Source organism: Acaromyces ingoldii, assembly GCF_003144295.1.
Source record: "Acaromyces ingoldii strain MCA 4198 unplaced genomic scaffold FA10scaffold_1, whole genome shotgun sequence".
NCBI classification, from domain to species: domain Eukaryota; kingdom Fungi; phylum Basidiomycota; class Exobasidiomycetes; order Exobasidiales; family Cryptobasidiaceae; genus Acaromyces; species Acaromyces ingoldii.
In genome coordinates this window covers 3,611,544-3,631,830 of record NW_020290247.1, presented here as the reverse complement: position 1 = coordinate 3,631,830, position 20,287 = coordinate 3,611,544, and the positions used below count along the sequence as shown (strand labels likewise).

The 20,287-nt window shown below is 57.6% G+C and overlaps 7 protein-coding genes across 7 annotated transcripts; 2 read left to right on the top strand and 5 right to left on the bottom strand.

Moving 5' to 3' along the window:
• Positions 1–192: 192 nt before the first annotated feature.
• Positions 193–718, top strand: FA10DRAFT_264649 (four F5 protein). Its single transcript, XM_025520733.1, has 3 exons — positions 193–273; positions 358–494; positions 561–718. Exons 1-3 carry the CDS (start codon positions 267–269, stop codon positions 615–617), a joined length of 201 nt encoding a protein of 66 aa, XP_025381252.1. The 5' UTR covers positions 193–266; the 3' UTR covers positions 618–718.
• Positions 603–2,431, bottom strand: FA10DRAFT_264646 (thiolase). The gene is made up of 6 exons (XM_025520732.1): positions 2,176–2,431; positions 2,069–2,081; positions 1,719–2,003; positions 947–1,624; positions 787–872; positions 603–719 (listed from the first exon to the last, which is right to left on the bottom strand). The coding sequence occupies exons 1-6, from the start codon at positions 2,337–2,339 to the stop codon at positions 680–682; spliced, it is 1,266 nt and encodes a 421-aa protein (XP_025381251.1). The 5' UTR covers positions 2,340–2,431; the 3' UTR covers positions 603–679.
• Positions 2,432–2,691: 260 nt separating this feature from the next.
• Positions 2,692–11,358, bottom strand: FA10DRAFT_264644 (hypothetical protein). The gene is made up of 4 exons (XM_025520731.1): positions 10,486–11,358; positions 9,856–10,229; positions 6,317–9,752; positions 2,692–6,257 (listed from the first exon to the last, which is right to left on the bottom strand). Exons 1-4 carry the CDS (start codon positions 11,020–11,022, stop codon positions 2,901–2,903), a joined length of 7,704 nt encoding a protein of 2,567 aa, XP_025381250.1. The 5' UTR covers positions 11,023–11,358; the 3' UTR covers positions 2,692–2,900.
• A 1,223-nt stretch (positions 11,359–12,581) lies between these two features.
• Positions 12,582–14,011, top strand: FA10DRAFT_264642 (hypothetical protein). Its single transcript, XM_025520730.1, has one exon. It carries the CDS (start codon positions 12,967–12,969, stop codon positions 13,822–13,824), a length of 858 nt encoding a protein of 285 aa, XP_025381249.1. The 5' UTR covers positions 12,582–12,966; the 3' UTR covers positions 13,825–14,011.
• FA10DRAFT_283659 (hypothetical protein) lies at positions 14,001–16,242 on the bottom strand (the record flags this gene model as incomplete). The annotated part of the gene is made up of 3 exons (XM_025523859.1): positions 14,001–15,202; positions 15,258–15,430; positions 15,497–16,242. 3 exons carry the CDS (start codon positions 16,240–16,242, stop codon positions 14,001–14,003), a joined length of 2,121 nt encoding a protein of 706 aa, XP_025381248.1.
• A 310-nt stretch (positions 16,243–16,552) lies between these two features.
• FA10DRAFT_274173 (putative pox1-acyl-CoA oxidase) lies at positions 16,553–19,100 on the bottom strand (the record flags this gene model as incomplete). Its single annotated transcript, XM_025523204.1, has 4 exons — positions 18,582–19,100; positions 18,081–18,506; positions 16,666–18,007; positions 16,553–16,603 (listed from the first exon to the last, which is right to left on the bottom strand). Exons 1-4 carry the CDS (start codon positions 18,908–18,910, stop codon positions 16,553–16,555), a joined length of 2,148 nt encoding a protein of 715 aa, XP_025381247.1. The 5' UTR covers positions 18,911–19,100.
• A 305-nt stretch (positions 19,101–19,405) lies between these two features.
• FA10DRAFT_258214 (hypothetical protein) lies at positions 19,406–20,067 on the bottom strand (the record flags this gene model as incomplete). The annotated part of the gene is made up of 2 exons (XM_025519895.1): positions 19,406–19,768; positions 19,828–20,067. 2 exons carry the CDS (start codon positions 20,065–20,067, stop codon positions 19,406–19,408), a joined length of 603 nt encoding a protein of 200 aa, XP_025381246.1.
• Positions 20,068–20,287: the final 220 nt, after the last annotated feature.

Here is a 20,287-nt window from a genome sequence, read left to right as displayed (position 1 = left end):
ACTGTCTGCTCTGTCTTGAGAGCGGGCGCAGATTACCGGTAGACCTGTCAAGACACGTGGTCTCGCCCGAAACCCTGAAATTGCCCGCTCAAGGTTCTGTCGAGTTGCGACCTTCTCGCGCCTCCTTTGTTCCTCCCCATCATTGACTCGACGCAACGTCGCCGTTGGGGCCGTGCCGTGGCAGGCGATCAATCTTTGTGGGGCCTACATTATCGCGGAAGTTGACATAGAAGGGACCGCTTGGGATTCCTCAGGGGCATATACCAATGACACGTACGTGCTTTCTTGCCCCCTCTGCTTCCCTCCTCTCTTTTCACAAATGGCTGGGTGAGAGACTGATCTGTGCTTCGTGATCAGGCGGTAACCAGCGTGACCTGGCGCGGGCCAAGGCGCAAAAGAAGCAGGCCGACGCAAACAAGGGCAAGAGAGCTGATGGGCTTAGCGTTGAGCAGCGCAAGGCTCGGGACGCCGAAATTGTAAAACAGAAGCAGATGGTGAGCACATTCAGCCGCAAAGTCTCGAACCAGAATTTGAAAGCGCTGACACAGGTACTGAAACAGGCTAAGGAGGCGGAGAAGGCTGCAGGCGGCGGTACGGGAGGGGGAGGGAAGAAGTGATTTGCTCTCAGAGGGACGTCACTGTTTTCACATTGGACGACGACATAGAAATGAATACAGTCTCAATCTTCACGAATGAAGAGGCCAGCCGCGCCCATGCCACTGTGAGGCAGAGAAGAGGAGGGTTAGCGGGGGAAAGAAACCGAAGATAGGGGCGAGCAACACCTACAGGCCGATGCACATGCTCACGACGGCGACCCGTCCTTGTCGCCGTTCGAGCTCCTTCAGAGCAGTGACCACAAGGCGAGCGCCGGTCTAAATAGTAGAAGAATAGGGATAGATGCTCTCAGCTCGATGTTCAGAGGTTGCCAAAGAAAGGGAAGACTTACAGCACCGAGAGGATGGCCGAGGGCGCAAGCGCCTCCGTTGACGTTCAGCTTCTCTGGGTCGATCTCAAGCTTCTCCTCGCAGTAGACGGCCATGCTTGCAAAGGCCTCGTTGATCTCAAAGATGTCCACTTGCTCTTTTGTGATGCCCGTCAATTCGAGAACCCTGGGAATGGCCAGGCTGGGTCCGATGCCCATGATGCGAGGGGGCAGACCGGACACGGCCGTCGCGACGTACTTTGCCAGGATGGGCTTGCCGAGCTTCTGGGCCATGGAGCGGCGCATGAGAAGGATGCCCGCAGCGCCGTCGGTGAGCTGCGAGGCATTTCCTCCTGTCGTCTGCGCGGGTGCCCATTGGGGGAAGGCGGGCTTGATTTTGGCAAGACCCTCTGGGGTCGAGTTGGCTCGGATTCCATCGTCCTTTGAGACGGTCGCGTACGTCTTTTCGACTCCTTTGCCGCCATCGAGCGAGACAGGCACAGTGATGGGGAAGATCTCAGCATCAAATCGGCCCGAAGCTTGTGCAGCCGCCGCGCGCTGGTGAGAACGAGCAGCAAAGGCATCCATCTTCTCGCGCGAGATGTTGAAGTCGCCGGCAACATTTTCCGATGTCCAGCCCATGGGCATCTTGCAATCTGCTGCTTCCTGGTTGGCACCGCTGACCTCAGGCGAGTACCCCCACTGCGCAGCAGGAACGCCACGAACACCCTTTCTCATGTCAGATTAAGCCCTTCAGATTAGACAAGACACGCTTGCCGGTTAGACGTTGACCCACCTCCTCCTTGGCGTGGTTCGACATGCTCTCACATCCCACTGCCAGTCCGCAGTCGATCTCACCGGCCTGGATCTGGTTGGCCACGCTTCGGACAGCCATGAGACCGCTCGAGCAGAACCGGTTCACGACGAGGGTAGGCGCCGTGTTCGGGATGCCCGCCGCGAGCGCAGCGGCGCGAACGCAGTAGGCTCCGTTTTCGTTGCGTACATTTCCCACTGCCACTTCTTCAATGAGCTTGGGGTCAATCTGAGAAGTGCTGAGCATGCCCTTGAAGGTCTCGAGAAGCTAAGAGGACCATCGTATGAGCTGATCCGGCCAATCACTCCCTCTACCTGCTCAATCGTACTCACCAAAACGTCAAATCTGTTTCAGTTGCAATATCACACCATCGTCAGTTCCATTTCCACCAGCTAGGCCGCACTCTTTTTTCCTCTTTTCCTCTCGTGGAGGTACTCACGGAGTATCCTTGAGGCTGCCCTTGCGAGCCTTGCAGAATGGCGTCCGTCCAATCGCCACGATGACGACGTCATTTTCATTCTTGACGCTGTGCGCCGCCAGCCCTTTGCCCGACCACGTCCGCGGGTCCAAGTGCTGGGCCAGTTGGCCAATCCTCGTCGTCATGATTTCAGGTGCAGTAAGAGAGAGAGAAAGGGCAAAATGAGAGGCAGAGAGAGAGAGACGGTTGGAGAGTGTATAAGAGAGAGATGGAAGAGGGTCAGGGAAGTTGAGGAAAATCGTGGGGTTGACCCCAGTGCCTTTTTGACCATTTTCGGTTATCCGGCTTCCATCACGTTCCCGGCCGCGCATGGCGCGCTCTGCAGACGGAAGTCGCGGTCCCACGGTGCGTTTGCCGTGCGAGAAGAAATAAACTATCCAGACCTTGAACTTTTCCCAATTCCTTGCACGAGCGCCACCATAAGCCGCAGAGCAGCAGTAGCAGCGCAGCAGGGCCATGCCCACAGACAAGACAATTGTACTTGCAAATCTTCCTTTTCAATTGAGAGATAGAGTCGCTGCAATGTGGTAACAACAAACAAGCAGTCACAGCGACGGAAGACATTAACAGAACCCAGACGAAAAAACCACAGTCGAGTGGCAGTGTGTTGCTTGGCCGAAAGGCGGGAATATAGACCAAGGGACCGACGAGAAGAATGCAAAAGAGTGTGTAGACGGAAGGAACTTCTAGACAGATAAAGGAAGGGTGACCGCAGCGGTGGTCGACGATGAAGAGGCCGCGGCGGCTGTCGTAGTGGCAGCAGCAGTCGTGGCCGCAGCTGCAATCGTCGATGTCAGCGCCGCGGCGCTTGCCACGAGATCTGTGACAGCTGCGGTCGAGCTCGTCGTTGCCGAGGTAGTGCTGCTCGAAGCCGTTGGATCGCAGAATAGCGCCGGGAGGCCTCCACTTGTGCAGAAGATGCTGCCAGTCGAAGTGCCCAGCAAACCGGTGAGGTTCTGGAAGATACCTTGCTGGTTCGAGGGGTCGAGCGCGGACAGACCATCGATGATGGCAGTGAGGCCATTTCCTCCGGCGATGGCATTGAGCAGGTCGGTAATGGTACTGATGCCGTCGAGCGGGATGCCCAGGTTGTCGCCGCTGTCGAGCAAAGTAAAGTAGTAGTCGGTGTCGACATTGTGCTGGATGTAGTGCAGGCCCGGAATGTAGTAGGCACCGTTGGGGCCCTTGAGATTCAAACGGATGTAGTTGTCGATGTTGAGGTTGTGCCCAAGCAGCGGCAGAGATGCGAGCAGACCCTTGGAAAGAAGAATGTTGGGGATCTCTGGCGAGGTTACAGACGCCACGCTCGGGTTGCCGGTCGACGTGGCTGCAGGAAGCGTGTATGAGTTGCTGGAGCCAAAGACGAGCTCGAAGCGAGCATATTCGCCCGCGCTCGGATTCGTGTAATCGGCGATGGACGTGTCGAGCTGGATAAAGTCGATTTCCGCGGGCAGATCGTTCTTGGCGTCGAGGTAGGCATACACGTACACGGTTCCGTTGGGCACCAGGCCCAAGATGGCACCGAGCTCTTGAATAAGGACACTGGCGGGAATGTAGACGCGAATCTTGACGGCGACATCGGTGGCGATACCAGCAAGCGTCGTGTCGGCGACGATGCCCGTGAGTGCCGGCTCGAGCGACTCGTAAGGCGATTGAGGCGGATTGGCATTGACTTGACCGTGGATCTGGAGCGGAATCATGTTCTGATTCGCAGCATTTTCCGTCATGAAGTCAATCGGCTGCAAGAAGAGCTGAATAACTTCCTGAACGTCGGATGAGTTGAACGGCGAGATCATGAGCTCGAAAAGGACATTGACCAGGTTGCTTCCCGGCATCAGAGCCAGCTCCGCAATGGTGGCACGACCAATGACGACATTGCGCGTCTTGTAGATCGTCGGCAGGCTGACCTGGCTCGTGTAGAGCGTAAGGTTGCTCGGGTTCTCCAGCGTGACATTGAGGTGGATACCAATGTAGTCTGGCGTAGGGTCGTCGACGACGGCAGGCGAGAGGGTGGCGACACCGTTGAACGAGTTGATGCCCTTGAGCGACGTTGTGACGTTGAAGGGAATGCCCGTGATCAAAGGATCTCCGATCTCGGTACGTGCCACGACGCTCGTGACACCCTTGAGGCCGAACGTACCATCGGTCGTGTCTGCAAGCTTTGCAAAGAAGGCCTGGAACGACGGGTGGTCGATGGCCACGATGCTCTGGTTGGTGAAGCCAAACGACAGGGGTTGAATATCTGTCGGTCCGTGTGACGCCGCAGACTGGTCAGGCACCATGGGCAGGTTGATGCTTGCCGTGTCGACACCCAAGTAGGTGAGAACGATGCTCGGCTGCAGCGACAGAGGCTGGAGGCCAAAGCCGAAGGGATTGGAGAATGTCGCAACCGTGTGCTGGTTCGTGCCAATGACGGTGTAGCTGTCCGCTGGGTTCAAGACGTAGACAGTCAGATCAGAAAGCGTGATGCTGAAGATGATCTGGTAGATGTGTCCAGGAAGAATGACGTTGGTCGTGAAGCGCTTAAAGGCCGCAGTGAGCCACTGAACCGGCTGTCCGTTGGAAGCGGGAGAAATGACCTCGACACCACGAATCTGGAGGGTGCTGTTCTGACCGGCAAGGAACTGGCTGAAGAGGATACCAATGTTGGCCAAGCCCTCTGTGTTGCCCACCTGGCTCTTGAGGTAGCCGTTGAGCGTCGACAGCGTCGTTGCCTTTGGCGCCAGGAAGAGGTACTCGGACGTGACCTGACCAATGTCGGAGCCCTGGAAGAAGAGCTCAAAAGTGGCCGCACCAAGCTCGACACCGAGCGAAGCAGGCGATGGGATGGGCACTTGCGTCGCAATGTTGATGCGGCCCGGCGCATCACTGGGTGCCTGGAACATGGAGATGACGAGACCCGGCAGGCCATTGAATGCATCGAGCTGAATCGTCTTCTCCAGAATCGTGTTGCGGAACTGGATCCCGAGGGCACGGACATTGACGGTGTTGGCGTGCAGGAACCATTGGAAGTTCGGCTCGGTGAGAATGTAGTAGGCAAACTCCTCAAAGGCGCCTTCGTTGATGATCTTGAGCTGACCAGACGATTGGAGATTAGGGATACCGTCGGGTGGGCTCGCGCACAAGGGTGGCAGCAACAGCGTGGCAATGTCGGTGCCCTGGAAGTTGACCGTGATACCGTCTGGGAACTCAATGTAGGCATCGGCAGGCGCATCGGTGGCCAGGCTGCCTTGGAGGCTGACGGCGAAACCTTGGTTCGTCAAAGCCGTGGCATTTGCCTGGGCAACGGTCAGAACGGACTGGTTGACAATGAGCTGAATCAAGGGCGCTGCCGCCGGTCCGACGAGGTACAGGGCCGTGTTGTCCGTCACGACCGGCACAGGCTGCTGGATAAAGTCGAGGCCGGTCTGGTAATCGTCAAGCTTGACGGTCGACTGGATGGGAATCGACACAGCCAAGGGCTTGAGCAGAGCAAGAATGGCGCCCAGCGTGTCAAACGCGCGTCCCGAGTTGCACGGCGGAGCCGAATCGTCAGGGTAGGGCGAGATGGTGGTCGTCGTGTCAGGCAAGTCGAGAACCTCCTGGAAGAACGGCGGAAGGGGGCCAAGGCTAACACCAGCAGAAGCAGCAGCGGCCTCGATGAAGCGAAGAAGGTTCTTCGGATCGATGTTGAGGTTGATCGGGATCGTTTGCGACTGCGTCGTCTCATGGCCAGGTGCAGTAATGATGTTGTTTGTCGCGCCCAGATCCTGGTTAATCGTACCAATGGTGATGCCCTGGAAGACGGCGCCGGCCTGCAGACGGATAATGTTGATGGTCGCTGTGAATGGGTTGGCAATCGTGACTTGCACCTGAGCAATGCCCGTCTGAGCAATGTCCTTGGGCACCTCGAGCGCCGTGGAGGTGACGAGAAGCTTGTCGAGAGCAGGGATGAGGGCACTGAGCGAGATGCCGCTGAGACCTTGGACGAGCGAGGCGATGGGCGTCGTCTGCGTCGTTCCCATGACAGTTGTGTCCGAGGTGACATTTTGCACGTAGTTTTCCTGTTCTCGAGAGCTTTAGCAGACATGGACACTGATGAGGGAGAGTGAAAATGACTTACCAGGAGAAGCTGTCCAGAAGCAATGTTGGTCTCTCCAGAGGGCATGTAGTTGATCTGCGTTGCCACCGTAACATCGCCTGGTGGCAGGACGATGTCTTTGATCAGAGCTTGACCGATGACATTGTTCTGGAAAAGAACCGCAAAAGTGACGTCACCGGCACCGACGGTCGTGTCCGAAGGGTTGTAGAGCGTCGTGTCGACGTTGATCTGAAGGTACGTCGGGTAGCCATGGTACACATCGAGGTTCGAGACATTGGCCGGACGAGCATTGAGGTTCTGCAGACCCAAGAGGTTCGTGTTGAGATCAAAGGGAATGTCCGAGATGGTCAGGACACCTGCTGCCGTGTTCGTCGTTGCCGTGGCCGTTCCGTGAAGGTTGAGCGTGACCTGCTCCGCCTTGGTGAAGTCGGCAACGAATTGGCTGAAGAGTTGCCTCGAGGGTGACATGACAGCAAATGGCACGTTCTGGAACATGAGCGTCAAGATCCTCGCCTCGACATCCGTCGTCGAAGGCGACGTGGGAATGTTGAGCACCGCCATGTCCGTATTCTGGTAGTTGGCCGTGAAGGGGCCTCCGACCTGGGTGATGTCGACGGGGAAGGCAAAGGGAAGGAAGAAGTTGGCCGTCGTGTTGGACGAGTCCGTCTGCGGGTTGAATGCCGTGGGGACAGTGAAGTAGAGGGCAAGCTGGTTGAGCGAGATGAGACGAATGACCTGGAAGTCCTGGCTGGGCAGCTGGACATCGACGTTGAGCGCCTTGATACCCTCGTTGAGCCAGACGACATCAGACGGGCCAGCGTATTGGCCCGAGACGGTAAGCCCCGTGTTCTGGTTGTGGACGAAGCGGGTGAAGATCGTCGAAAGAGCAGCCAAGCCAGAGTCGGTCGTCTGCGCAACAATGCGACCAGTCAAGGGCACCGTGGTAACGGCCAGGGCCTGGAGCGTGAACGCGCCGTCAGCGGCAGCCGGACCGACGAGGTCGCTTCCCATGTTGATGTTGGTGCCAAAGCTGGTCAAGGCCACACCGACCTGGGCCGGGTTGTTGATCGTGGAGACGGCCGTCAGATGAAGACCACCGGCTGGGTCATTGGAGGGAACATCAAAGGAGTTGATGATGACCTGTCCCGTCAGGCCATTGAGACCCGTCAGCTGAACATTCTTGGTGATCGTGACATTTGGCACCACGATGCCGATGGCCGAGACAGAGAGGCTCTCGCCGCGGATCGTCCACTCAAAGGCTGGGTCGGTGATGGCCGACTTCAAGAAGGTGGTGAAGTAGTCGACATCTGGAATCTGACCCTCGATCTGGACGTTGAGCGAAGCGCCGAGATCGCCCGTCAAGGTGATGTTCGGGAAAGCGGTCTGAACCAGAAGTTGGCCCTGCCAGTAGATGGACAGGCCTGATGGGAACGAGACGACGGCGTCAAAGGGACCAGAGTTGGTCAGGGAGCCCTGGAGCTGAGCGGTAAAGGACGTCGGGCGAGCCTCGGTGATGGTGACACGGTCGATGTTGAGCACGGCGACATCGACGATTCTCTGTACAATGGGCAGAGCCAACGGTGGGAGGAGCTTGAACAGCGTCTCGTCGGTTCCCAGTGGCACATTTTGCTGGCTGAAGGTGAGCGTGGTGCCATACTCGCCAATCGTGGCATCGCTGACGATGGTCAGATCGGCTTCCGCTACGGAGAAGGCCTGACCCACGTATCGGGTCAAATCGAAGCCGGAATAAAGATTAGCGCGTTTTCCAAATTCTGAATCGTGTGCGGGGGCAATGACTTTTCCCCGCTTCACAAAACCGGGTCCGTCTTCTCCTTCTCCCTCTTCTTCATCTCCCTCGAAGCCCTCTGGCACATCGGCAAACACGCCCTGGTTGGAGCCGACGCCCATGAGCTGCTGGGCCATGGCGTCGTCGTCTTCAAAGACAAACGAGTCATCGACGGAATCCGCTCCCTCAAAGGATCTCTTGCGAGAGGCAGCCGCCGTGTCGGCATTGGTCGTCGGCGTCAGCGTGTAGCCGGCCAATTGGACCAGGCCGTCGAGATAAGCAGGGTCCTGCCCCGACTGGACGACGAGCGCGCGCAAGAGACCAAACAGGTCCGGAGGGAACAGGTTCAGAGTCAGGGGCACGTTGGGCGATGGCGACGTTGCTCGACCCGCTGCCGGGAAGTTGAGGGTGGTGTCGATGTGGGCCAGGTAGATGCCGTGCGACGAGGCGTTGGCGACGATGCGAGTAATGGTCAGCTCCGACGAAAAGGGGTTGCGAATCTGGACGATGGAGTTGGCAACACCGTCAACGGTGCCCGTCGTGTCGAGAATGGTGACGTTTGCGGCCTGGACGAGCGACTGCTTGAGTGCGGGCAGGGTCGTATTGAGTCGAATGCCGGACAGGGTGTGGGCCAGCGACTCGACGGGCGATGATCCGTCAAAGCCAGAGGCATTCAAGTTGGTGTCGAGGCCCGAGATGAAGCGGTTCAACGTCTCGAGACCGATGGGCGCCTGGTTGGGGTCGAACATGGCCGTCGCATTGATGGTGTTCTTGCCCGGGCTCAGAATCAGGTTCGGCAGCGTCGTCGTGCCCAGCACCTGCTGGTTGAGCAGCTGGAAAGTGACGTCGCCCGTCGACAGGTTCAGATTCGATGGGTTGACGACGCTCAACTGCACGGCCAGATCGATGGCCTGAGCACTTCCACCCGTCACATCGACTGAGTTGATGATGGTGGGGTACTTGGTCAAGCCCGCCAAACCGACAAGGCCGGTCGTGACGTTAAAGTCGATGCCATTGAGCAGAATCTCGCCGAGGGGCGTCATTGTGAGGGCCTTGGCCTGTCCCTTGGCCTGGAACGCAGAGGCGCTCGAGTAGGTGAAGGAGTTCTGGAACTCGATCAGCTGCTCGCGCGCAGCCACCGACGTGTTGGGAAGCGTCAACTGCGTGGGCGGGAGCGAGAGGTCAATGTCACCCGATGTTTGGCCGCCGCTGAGGACCTGGATGTTGGTCTTCGAGGGCGCATAGTCGCCGATGGCCGTACCGACGGCAGCGCCATTGGTGAGGATGTCGAGCGACGTTTGGAGCTGGGTAATGTTGAGCGAGAAGCCAAAGGGAAGGCCGAATGTGCCCACGAGCGAGTTGGAGAACAGCGTCGGGTTGTACGGCAACTCGGTGGAGTAGACGAGGCTGATGTAGTCGATGGTGATGCCCTTGATCGGGTCGATCGGCTGCGGCGGCACAAAGGGAATGTGGCTCTCGAGGGCTGTGATGCCCTCGGTGAGCCAGGAGACGACCTCGCCACTGGCCAGACGGGCGCTGATGCCGCGCGCGACGACATCGGACGTAACGCTGTTGATGTATTTTGTAAAAAGGTCGCCGAGGATGTTTAGGGCGGTGATGTTGCCGGCCTGAGGGAGCACTCTTCCTCGCAGCGTAATCGTGTTGACACCGCTGTAGATGGAGATTTGGTCACGGTAAGTTTTTTTCTTCACTTGGGCGAGCGCCCCCCCCCCCTTCCCGCCAGAGGAGAGAGAAAGAGCGTATCGAAACTCACGCAGTCAGATTCAATCCATCGACAGACACCGGCCCCAGGAAGAGGCCATTGTAGTAGAGCGCCAGCTCCAATGTGCCGACCTCGATGCCAAACGGCGAGGGGTTGACGAGCGTCGTCGTCGCCACCGTCGTAATACCGCCGGCTGGATCGTCACCTGGCAGCTGCAGGTCGATGATCGTGAGGTCGTGGAAGTTGTCGAGGCCGTTGATAACGATGTCCTTTACCAGCGGCAAGGATTTGTAGGTGGGGAAGAAGCTGAAGGCCTCTGCATGCACCTCTGGACACTTGATCCGCCAGGTGAATTCGGGCTGCGAAACGAGGAACTTGGCGAACTCGCCGAAGCCGGCCTCGTCGGCAATGTAGAACGTCGTTGCCTGGAAGTGTGGAATTGTCAGCACGCCTGCTGTACACCATCATCGTTTCGTCTCTGCCCATCCCTGGAGTCATCGCCATCCGCCCACCCATCCACACGACGATCCATCCATCCATCCATCCATCCATCCATCCATCCATCATCCATCATCCATCATCCGATCTTCGTCTATTCATATCTTGATCCATCCTTCCATCCTTCTATCGCATTTCTCAAACAAGCCACCACAGCCAATGGATCCAGGACCAGCTACTCACTTGGTTGACCGTCGCATGGCCTGCAGCTGCTCCAACGTGGGCGAGATTGAACTGGCCGAGGTGCAGCTCGCGCATCGGGCTCTCAGCCGTCGGCACCGAGTTCCAATAGACCTGGATGGGCTTGCGGAAGTAGAGATGGGCCGGGAAGATGCCCGTCTTCTTCACCTGGGCCCCCAACGTCAGCGGGAAGCTCGTGTTGGTGGGGAAGGTGATGTTGGAGCTTTGGACGTGGAACTGCGACGTATGGAGCGCATGGTCGGCAATGGCGTACAGCACGGGGACCAGGGCGATGGCCAAGGTGACGAGGAAGATGGGTGGCGCGAGGAAGAGACAGCAGAAGCCGAGCTTCTTGGTAAAGTATTTCTTCTCGTATGGCGTTCCCCTGGCGGCCAGGTATCCGATCGGCGTCCCCGGCTGGTACATGGCCTGGCCCCGTCGGCCACTGCCCGCGACCGAAGGAGTATTGCGGCCACCTGCGCCAGTCGACCCGACGAGGTCACGCCTCGAGGAGCTCTCCGAGGCCCTCCCCGAAGCCATTTTCGATAGGGTAAGCGAAGTTGCTCCTGCTAGGCAAGAGAGTCGGGGAAGGGGGTTAGCGTCCGGGGGGAGAAGAAAAAGGAGGAAAGGGGTGGAAGGGGGAGAAGGAAAGAGGGGGAGGGGAGGGGAGCTGGCGAGAACGAACGAAGAAGCGACGACGGCGGGGATGCGTCGAAGCCGACAAAAGTGGGGAAGAAGGGGAAGACGGAGAGGCAAGCTGCGGGGAAGGATAGATCCACGAAGAAGGAAAGGGGGCCCCTCTCTGCTCTCAGAGCGTTGTCTGGGCGCGCGTGTGCTCCCTATCTCTCTGCCTCTGCTCGAGGGACGGCAAAAATTTGTTTCTGGCAACCAGAGGACAAGGGTGCCCTCATCTCATCATTGGCCCTCTCTCTCTCTTTCCACTCTCTGTCTCTCTTTTGGTTCGTGAAACCGCAAGCAGCAGCAGAAAAGAAAATGAAATGCATATTTTCTTAGTCGGCCTTTCAAAATGGTGCCTTCTGGATAACAAACGAAGGAAATTTTGCCGTTCCGGCGCATCCACACTGGATTCATTTTGTATTTGCTTTACGGCATCATTGCGATGAATCCAAATTCTTGGCTGTGTCCCTCATAGACTGGGCCCAGAACTAAAGAACGAGATCTGTGCTCGTCATCAGGCCATGTCAGGGAAGTCAGGCACTGCGCCGACGTCCCACTAACGCGGTGCAGGAGGAGTCTGGAGGATACAGCTTGAGACGTAAAGAAAATAGACGAGGGAGAAAAAAAAAAGGTCCGATCCCAAGCATCACCCGGCGTTGGCCGCGTAGAGGCTAAGGGAGCTAGCGTTTCGAGGCGACTGTTTAGCCATACCAAAAACATCACAGAAAACAAGCAATGAAGCTGTCACAGACGGTCCTACCACTACCACTACACTAGCTAAATAGTTCACATGGATTGCGCGCAAGCCCATTCGAACATGGTAAAGCTAGAAGCCATCATGGTATGGAGCGATCTTGCCTCGAAATTGCACCAGAATTCCGCCATGCACAGGCGCGAATGCATGCGGATGGACGCGGAGAAGTGAGAAAGCGAAACAAACGATTGAAACTTTCAATTTCTGTAGAGACGCACGTTGTCCTTTCTCATCGAGCCGTGCCCTTCCCTTTTCATCCCATCATTATTTGATCTGCCTTCCCCACAAGCATGACCCCCGCATGCTCGCATCCAGCCGCGGCTGCTTTTCGGCGGTTCCCCAGGAAAACGCGGGGCCACGGAGGAAGCGAGCAATGGTGATTGTTTACTTTGCGCTTGCCGGAAGCTTTGCTCGCCTTTGTGCATTCACGCAGCGCCCAAGCTAATTTAGTCTGTATTTTTAATCTCCTTTTTGGTTGTTTTTATCCACCTCCCTGGGCTGCTCCATGGCTTTTTTTATTTCCGTGCGGCCTTTGTGCCTGTAAGCCTATTTTTGAAAGTCTGAAAAGTCAGTGGCTTCGCGGCTCGGAAGGGCCGTGCCGTCGCTGACGGGCAGTGCTGTAGTCCTCATATGCTGAGCAAAGCGTGACTGTAAGGTTCGCGACGGGCGCTCATCGTCCCTATCTTTCCTATTCGGACCTCGATTTGCGTCACTTCAGCGCAACTGAGTCCGTCACTGTCTCCATTTTGTGCACAGAACAGCTACGTAAAGGTTTATCAAGCGATAGCAAAGCATTTGGGAAGTTCGATGTCCCCTTTTTTTTTCACATTCGCGGACGCATGACCCTGCCGACGAATTCTAGCAACAAGAGGGCTGGCTGATCGAGCGGCCTGTCTTGCCTCTTATATCTCTGACATGTTCGCTGTATTGTAGCAGAGGAGTGCCGTGCCATGGTATTGCCATTCATCGCTACCATTCCCTGAACGCCCTCACCCAAGATGGCCAGCCTGACGGGCGCCGCGTCAACGCGACCGTCGTTGGGCGCCTTTGTCATGACGGCCGAGGTCGTTCTGAGCAGCCTCTTTCCCTCCTCCTCGTCGCTTGCACTGCTCCCCCTTCTTCTCGCGGTCCGAGGACTCAAGCTTCTCCATGGCATCTACGAGCGCCGCATCGAGCGCCTGAAGACGAGCGATTGCGTTACGGCGCACCTTCGCCTGGCCTTCTTCTTTGTGTTCCTACTTGTCCTCGACGGCACCCTCGCGCTGCATGTCCTCGACGCTCTCAGCACCCCTGGCAGGGCCGGAACAAACGGCGTCATTGCCCTCGTGCTCGCCACCGACGTGATGGCGCTCCCCGCTCACCTCTGGCGCGGCACGGCGGCCTACTTTATCGGCTTGCACCTGTCCACCTTTGATGAGTCGTGCTCGCCGCGCACGCGCCACATGCGCTTGGCTGTCTTGCGCCTCACCATCGACGTGATCAAGCTGCTCAACCAGCTCGCGCTCCTCTCCTGCCTCGTTCCGGCTCCCAGCAGCAGCAGCAGCAGCAGCAGCTCGCGTCACGGACAGAGGCGTGACGAATTCGTCCACTTGCCGCTGGTGGCCTGGCAGCTCGCAAAGACGTCCATCAGCCTCTACGACGGGGCAAGGGCGATGCACGCCGAGTCGACGCGGGTCAAGGCCGTCGTTGAACGGCTGCCAAATGCCAGCTTCCTCTCCAGTGACGTAAAGGGAACCATCGTCGAAGGGCAAGCCGCTCAAGACCACGCCTGCTGCCTCATCTGCCGCGAAGACATGGCAGACGGCAGCGGCGCCAAGCGGCTTCCCTGCCATCATGCATTCCACGCACGCTGCATCTCGACCTGGCTCGACGTCCGGCTCCAGTGCCCCACTTGTCGAAAGGCCGTCTGACCCACACTCACTTGGTGACTTATACCCTCATTAATTCGAAAGACGCCGCTTGTACTATAGGTATGTTCTCGAAAGAAGAGCTACGGTTGCTCTGATACAGTGTATGAGTAAAATAAGAAAAGATACAGGGCTACTTCTACAAAGATATACACAATATATGGATGACTTGTCTGCCTTCACTGAAGGCCAGCCGCAGCAGCAGCAACCTGGGCAGCAGCGCGAGCCATGTCCAGAGGCCCGCCTGGACCTTGCGAGACGTTTGGGTCGAACGAAGCACCGGCGGTGCTGCTGAGAAAGTCTTCATTGCCATGCTGTCGAGACTTGTGAGGTGCCGAATCAATCGCCGCCTCTTTCTCATCTGCCTCAACGAGGTGCTTGTGCTTCTCCTTTTGTCTTGGCTGTTTCTGTTGTTTCTGCTTCTGCTGCTGACCTGGCTGCTTGCGAAGGTGCGGCGGGATGACCCCTCCATTCGCCGCGACTTCAGCCGCTATCCTTGCGCGCTCCTCGCGCTTACGAGCCCTGGCAATCGACCTCGAATACCGCAAGCCACAGGCGTTGCACATCGACTTTGATCCGTCGGGACCCTTTCTCCATTCCGGACTGTTGCTCGTCCCGCAGCTCTCGCACCGTTTCGTCTGTGCAGCAGCGGCAGCGGCGACGGCGGCGAGTGTAGCAACACTGGTGCCCGAGCCATCATCAGAGGAAGCGACTCCCGCTCTCGTGGCGGCCTCGGGTGAGAAGGAGGTCTTGCTCTTCTTGCGCGGATACGCGGAAAAGGCAGCTTGCGAAGAGGCATCCGATGGGCGACCTTGGCTTGCAGTCTGCAACGGTGCAGCTTGAGGCTGTCGAGGTGCAACGGCGCCCATAGAATCAAGACCGCCGACGAGCTGGGCATACGTGGTGCCGAAGCAGGCCAAGACGATGGAGCCATACGGGATCAAGACGCTTTCGACTCCTCTCAGCATAGCGTCTGTCGTGAGAGTATGCTTTGCCCGGAAGCGACGCGTGCAGCTCGTGTTGGCGTCGCTCAGCTCCCTCTTGAGCGAGTCGACACCCTGGGCAAGCTTGGCAAAGTCGTCTGGGAAGTAGGACCCGTCTGCATAGCTGACCTGGGTGTCATGCCTGTCCTGCCTCTCGCGTGCGCCCTGAGGGTAGAGCCGCGGTGGGGGCCAGGAAAAGAGGACGTCGGGCAGTGAGTCTGCTGAGAGAATCTGAAATACGTAGGCGGGCCCCGTCACACTCGGTTCCAGCTTGCGCACGCTGCGGACGTTGGACCAGAGGTCTTGCGAATCCTTTGCCGTGAAGGACCCTTGGGGCATCCCGCACCAGTTCGACCACTCCGTCTTCCTCTCTTCGTCGTTGTCTTGGGGCGACTTGTCTGTGGGAGGGGTCAGCAACAGGGCTCGTCGGACTAGTCCAGACGCGATTCTCACCAATGATGGCGTGGAAGAAGCACAGAGCGAGGTCGGCGCCGATCCAGTTGACGACAATGTCGATGGGAATAAAGTCAGCCTGTTGACCCTGCAATGCCTTGACTTCTTTTGGCGTCGGGGGCTCCTTTGCACCAAGCATTCTCCTAATTCGCGGCACTCTCGAGTACCGACACCTGCGAGGCTCTCAGTATCTCCCTTCCTATTGCACCCTTCTCTACAAACAACTGGCGCGTGCTCACCTTGACACGCTGCCGAACAGCGTTCTGGAGTCGATGATGTTGCGCATGTCGACCTCGGCCCTTGCCTTCTCCTCGGGGTGGATGTAGTCAAAGAAACTGGTGCCAAGCATCGCCTCGGCTTGCGCGCCCATGTGCTTTGCAAAGACGGGGTCGAGGTAGAGAAACGTCGGCGAGGAGTCTGGTGAGGACATTGGCGAAGAAGTTGGCGCAGTCGAAAGGACTGCCCAGTAGCACCTCGTCTTGGACAGCTCCTCTGCATCGGCTTCGTCTGCGGCTTCTATATCATTTCGGGCTGCCTTGGGGTCCTCCGAAGGTGCATGGAGCACGGCTGTGCGCTGGTGTCTGGACCGGAGGGGAAAAGGCGCTGATGCGCCAGAGTAAGGTACAGAAGGCGGATGCACATCACCGGAGGAGTAGGCGCTATTTGTAGAGGCCGATGCTTCGGCCTGCGCCCTCGCAGCTGCAGCGATGGCCAGAAAGGAAGAGTCGAAGTCGGTCATGGGCGGCTGCGACGCCACCATCATTGTTGCATCTGCGGAGCGCGGCTGGCCAGCTGCAGCATCGACGGTGCTGGCGCTGGTGGATGCACCGGTGATGACCGTGTTGTTCGTCGTCGCCGTTGTCTCAGTCGAGGAAGAAGACGAAGCGGCCGCCTGCCTGACTGTATCCTCTGGTGGCGGATCGTCGTAGCGGCTTACTGAACCGCGACGTTGAGAGAAGTAGTCCACCTCGCCTGTGCTCTCCATCACTGCATCACGGGCCTCCCGCCCATGTCTTTCGGGCAAGCTGGTTAGTCGAGGATTGCTCTTACAACGACGGGAGCTGGGTGGCAGTCGCTTTCCCACACTCTTTTTGCCCTGACGCGCGTGAACTAAAGAAGAAAAAAGACGTGTGAGGGCCCTGTGGCTCAAAAGGCAGAGTGGAGGCAGGCAGACAGGGAGATCGGGCGAGAGGCAGGCAAGGCAGGCAAGGCAGGCTGGTGCACACCACATTTGAGATCCGGGAAAGAGAGCTAAATTCATCGTGCGGTATCGATAGAAACACAGACAGTCACTCCTACTCCTGCTCCTTGTTCTCCTTTGCCTCCGCCTCTGCTTCTTCACGGTCCTGTGCAGGTCGACAAGGGTAAGCAATGGAAGTATCAAAAGGTAAAGGACATGTAAACGCACCTGCTTGATCTCTTCGATCTCCTCGTCGATTCCAATGGCCTCGTCGACGTCTTCGAACTCTGCGTCCTCACGATGCAAGAACGGCTTGATGGTCGACTCCCAGTACGAGTGCTTGCCCTGTGGGTTGTTTCGGCGGACGGCACGCCAGTACGACGTGTAGACGGCGCCGTCGTAGCGGCCGAACGGCGAGTTGATGGTGTGGTCGTGAAGGGCAAAGCTGTCGACGAGAGGAATGGCGAACTTGCGCGTTTCGGCGCAGAGCTCCGTCACCTTGGCCTGCACCTTGTCGAGAAGCTCCGGTGAGAGCCAACCAGAGCGAAGGAAGAAGGCAGCCTTCTCCTCCATCTGCCACAGGCCGTAGAACTTGCAGAGGATCTCGAGATGCTTTCGCACACCGTCTTTACCCTCCTTGACCTGCTCGACGGCAGCACGGAACTGGCGGAAAATGTACCCAGATGTGTGGACGCTTGCAGCGACGAAGCGCGACTGGCTGCATTCTTCAAACGCCTGGTCGCGCGATCGGCCCGCCTTGGTCAGCGCCTCAAAGTCTTCGTAGGCCTTTTTGACTGCATGCGCGGCCACAGCAGCCCACCCCTGGTCGATGCCATCGAGCGTGTCGAGCTGCGCTTCACCCGTGCACTTGTCATTGAGCGTCTTTTCGAGGTTGTTGAGGTAGGCGTTTCCACTGGCGAGCTTCTTTCCTTCCTTTGCATCACTGTAAGCAGCAATGAGGGCACGGCCGCTTTGGAGTGCCAGGATGGTGTTGTCTCCTTCCCACGTGCAGTGCACGGCAAAGTCTTGGCCCATGGGCGCCAAGCCAACGTATGAGCTGTAACCGTGGCCACCGCAAGCCTGGCGAGTCTTTTCGATCGACTCCAGGGTGGCCCACGTGCAGAAGGCCTTGAGGCCGGCTGACGTGCTGTGCGTCTCCTTGAGCAGCTCGATCGTCGCCTGCAGGTTTGGGTCACCGGGCTCGAGAGCCTCAAGGGCCGACGACGTCTCCTCAAAGAGCTTGTTCATCTGGAGAGCCGTGTAGCCGAATGCAACGGACTGGGCCAGCAGCGGCATCAGTCGCCGCTGGTGGATGGGATAGTCGAGGAGTTGAGTCTCGAGCTCCGCGTCAGGCGAGCTCTTAAATTGACGACGGACGGCGGCGTAACGCACGCCGATTGTGAGGGCCTTCTTGGCCGAGTTTGCTGCGTCGGCCACCATGGCAGTACGGCCCTGGAGCAGAGCTCCGTAGGTGAGCTGCTGCAGCGGCGGCTCCCTCACTTCGCCCTCGCGTGTGACCTGCGTGTGCTTCATAAGCATGTATGCGCGGGGAACACGGACGTTCGTGAACCTGGGGGTGAAGAAGTCAGCCGTCGACACTCAAGAGGGGACATGCGAGAGTGAGAGTTTTCAAAAGCACTCACTGGACGTAACCATTGTCAATGCCGTTGCGGCCCATCTTCATACCAATGTCGCCGATGTTGATGCCAGGGAGGAGTTGGAATGTCTTGGGGTCACGAAGCGGAACAATGAATGTCTTGACACCATAGCGCTTGCCCTTGACAATCATCTGGGCGAAAACGGCGCCGTGCGTGGCCGTCTCGGCCGCGCCACCGATCCACCACTTGGTCGCCGAGAGGTCGGGCGTGTGGATCACCCACTCGTCTGTACCCTCGTCGAGAGTGGCCGTCGTCAGAAGGCCGGCGACGTTGGATCCGTGGGCAAGCTCGGTCATGCAGAAGCAGCCAAACATGCCCTTGCACGCGATCAGACCCTTTTCGAGCCAGTAGCTAAACTGGTTGGACGTTGCGGCGCTGCGGATGGCGCCGACAAAAAGGCCGTAGTGAACGCTGAGGGGGTGTTTCAACATCATGTCAGCACACGACGCCTCCGAGCTGGCGGCGACACAGGCGTAAAATACTCACCCGAATCTAGTCCAGAAGCCTGGGTCGAAGAGGCCAATAACCTCCATGCGCTTCTGAAACACCTCGAGGGGCTCGTTGGTAACATTGTGGACCAGCGACTGAATCTTAGCAAATGTTCGCTGACGGATCTGATCCTTTGTCAGGTCGTGGATGTCAACGGCGTAGTAAGCCGGATCACGCGAGATTTCGAGCATGAACTTCTCCTTGAGCTTGAGATCCTTTTCGGAGCCGTGGTGCGCAATCGACATGGCTCGCACGTCGAATGGCGGGTTGGCGCGTTCCCGCGACATCGTCGCCGTCGTCTCGGTATTGATCCATCCAGACGACATGATGCTTGCTCGCTTGCTCGGTATGACTGTTGTCGATGGTGGAGAAAGGAGGAGGCGGGGAAGAAAAGAAGAGGAATGCCAATGGGTATGGCCCTATTTGCTAATTTCTGTCCGATGTGCTCGTGTTGAAAACGAAAATCGACGACCGGCACTTGCGGAGATCAGCTCTCAGAGTGGAGACGGACGAGCACCACCTATCAGAGGCGACCGGATCCATCTGATCGGTCGGCCTGTGAAAAGGCAATTGCCGGATCACCTTCGCCACGTGTTTCTTTGCGCTCAGTTTTAGACGTGACTGCACCGTGACGATGTCTTCACGAGGGGTCACAGCATGGCAATCGGCATGGGAATGAAAGGGAGGGACAGACATATGCACTGGCAGCAACCTTGAACATGTTTGGATGCTAAACAAGGGATAAGATGAAGTGTTTTCCGATACTAAGCAAGGGATAAGACGAAGAGAAAACACTCGCGGCACGCAGATTGTTTGCAAATCTAGTAGTACTCGATGTTGGCAAATTGGAGCTCGATGACATCTTCTCCATCTTCCGTCTTTTCCTGAACACGGCCAGCATCGTCGACAATGACATTGTTGCGGAGGACTTGAGAGCCGTCGTTAGGGTTGCCGGTCAGACGAACGGTGAAGATGTTGGTGGGCGTCCAATTCGCCATCCACCACTGCTGATTGAGGAGGGCATCGTTGCTTGACGAGCAGGCCTGAACATTGATCTCAGTAGGCTCGGAGCCGGGAGTGACACCCGTGAAGCAGTGAGGTGTCCTCTGGAAGTCAGCGCCGACGGGTTTCAGTTGGCCGTACATGTAGCCGTCCTTGTTCCAGCCATCCGTCCAGCATTCATCCTGGGGCCTGAGTCGTCAATCACACCGCTAGTTTCAGTGATCAGAGGCACCAAACTCACAAACTGCGTATAGACTGGCTGGGCTTTGGCGGTGTAGTCGACCTTGAGAAAGCTTTCGCTGTCGAACGTGACGGTGAGGTTCTGCTGAGGCTGGCCCGACAAGGTGTACGCGTAGAGATGACCTGCAAATTTCTTCTGGCATGTGATGCCTGCCCGCTTCTCGACAACAGGAGCTGCTGCGGAGAGCAAAGGAAGAGCCATGAGGGTGGCAGCAGTAGCAGCGACAAGTTTGCAGACCATTTTCGAGTTTGTTTCTGGAGAAGATTAGATGGGCAGTTGGGTTGTGAGATTGGGACTCGCCCTCTTTTTGGTCCATCCTTTATAGCCTATTTGGTCCCTCACCAGTTGCCCAAGGCGCTCAGCGGCACCATCACGGCAGCCTGTACTTTGTGACCGTTGAAGAGTGGGATTTTGGCAGCATGACGCCCGCGTTCAGGAACTCCGACGCGTAATAGACACT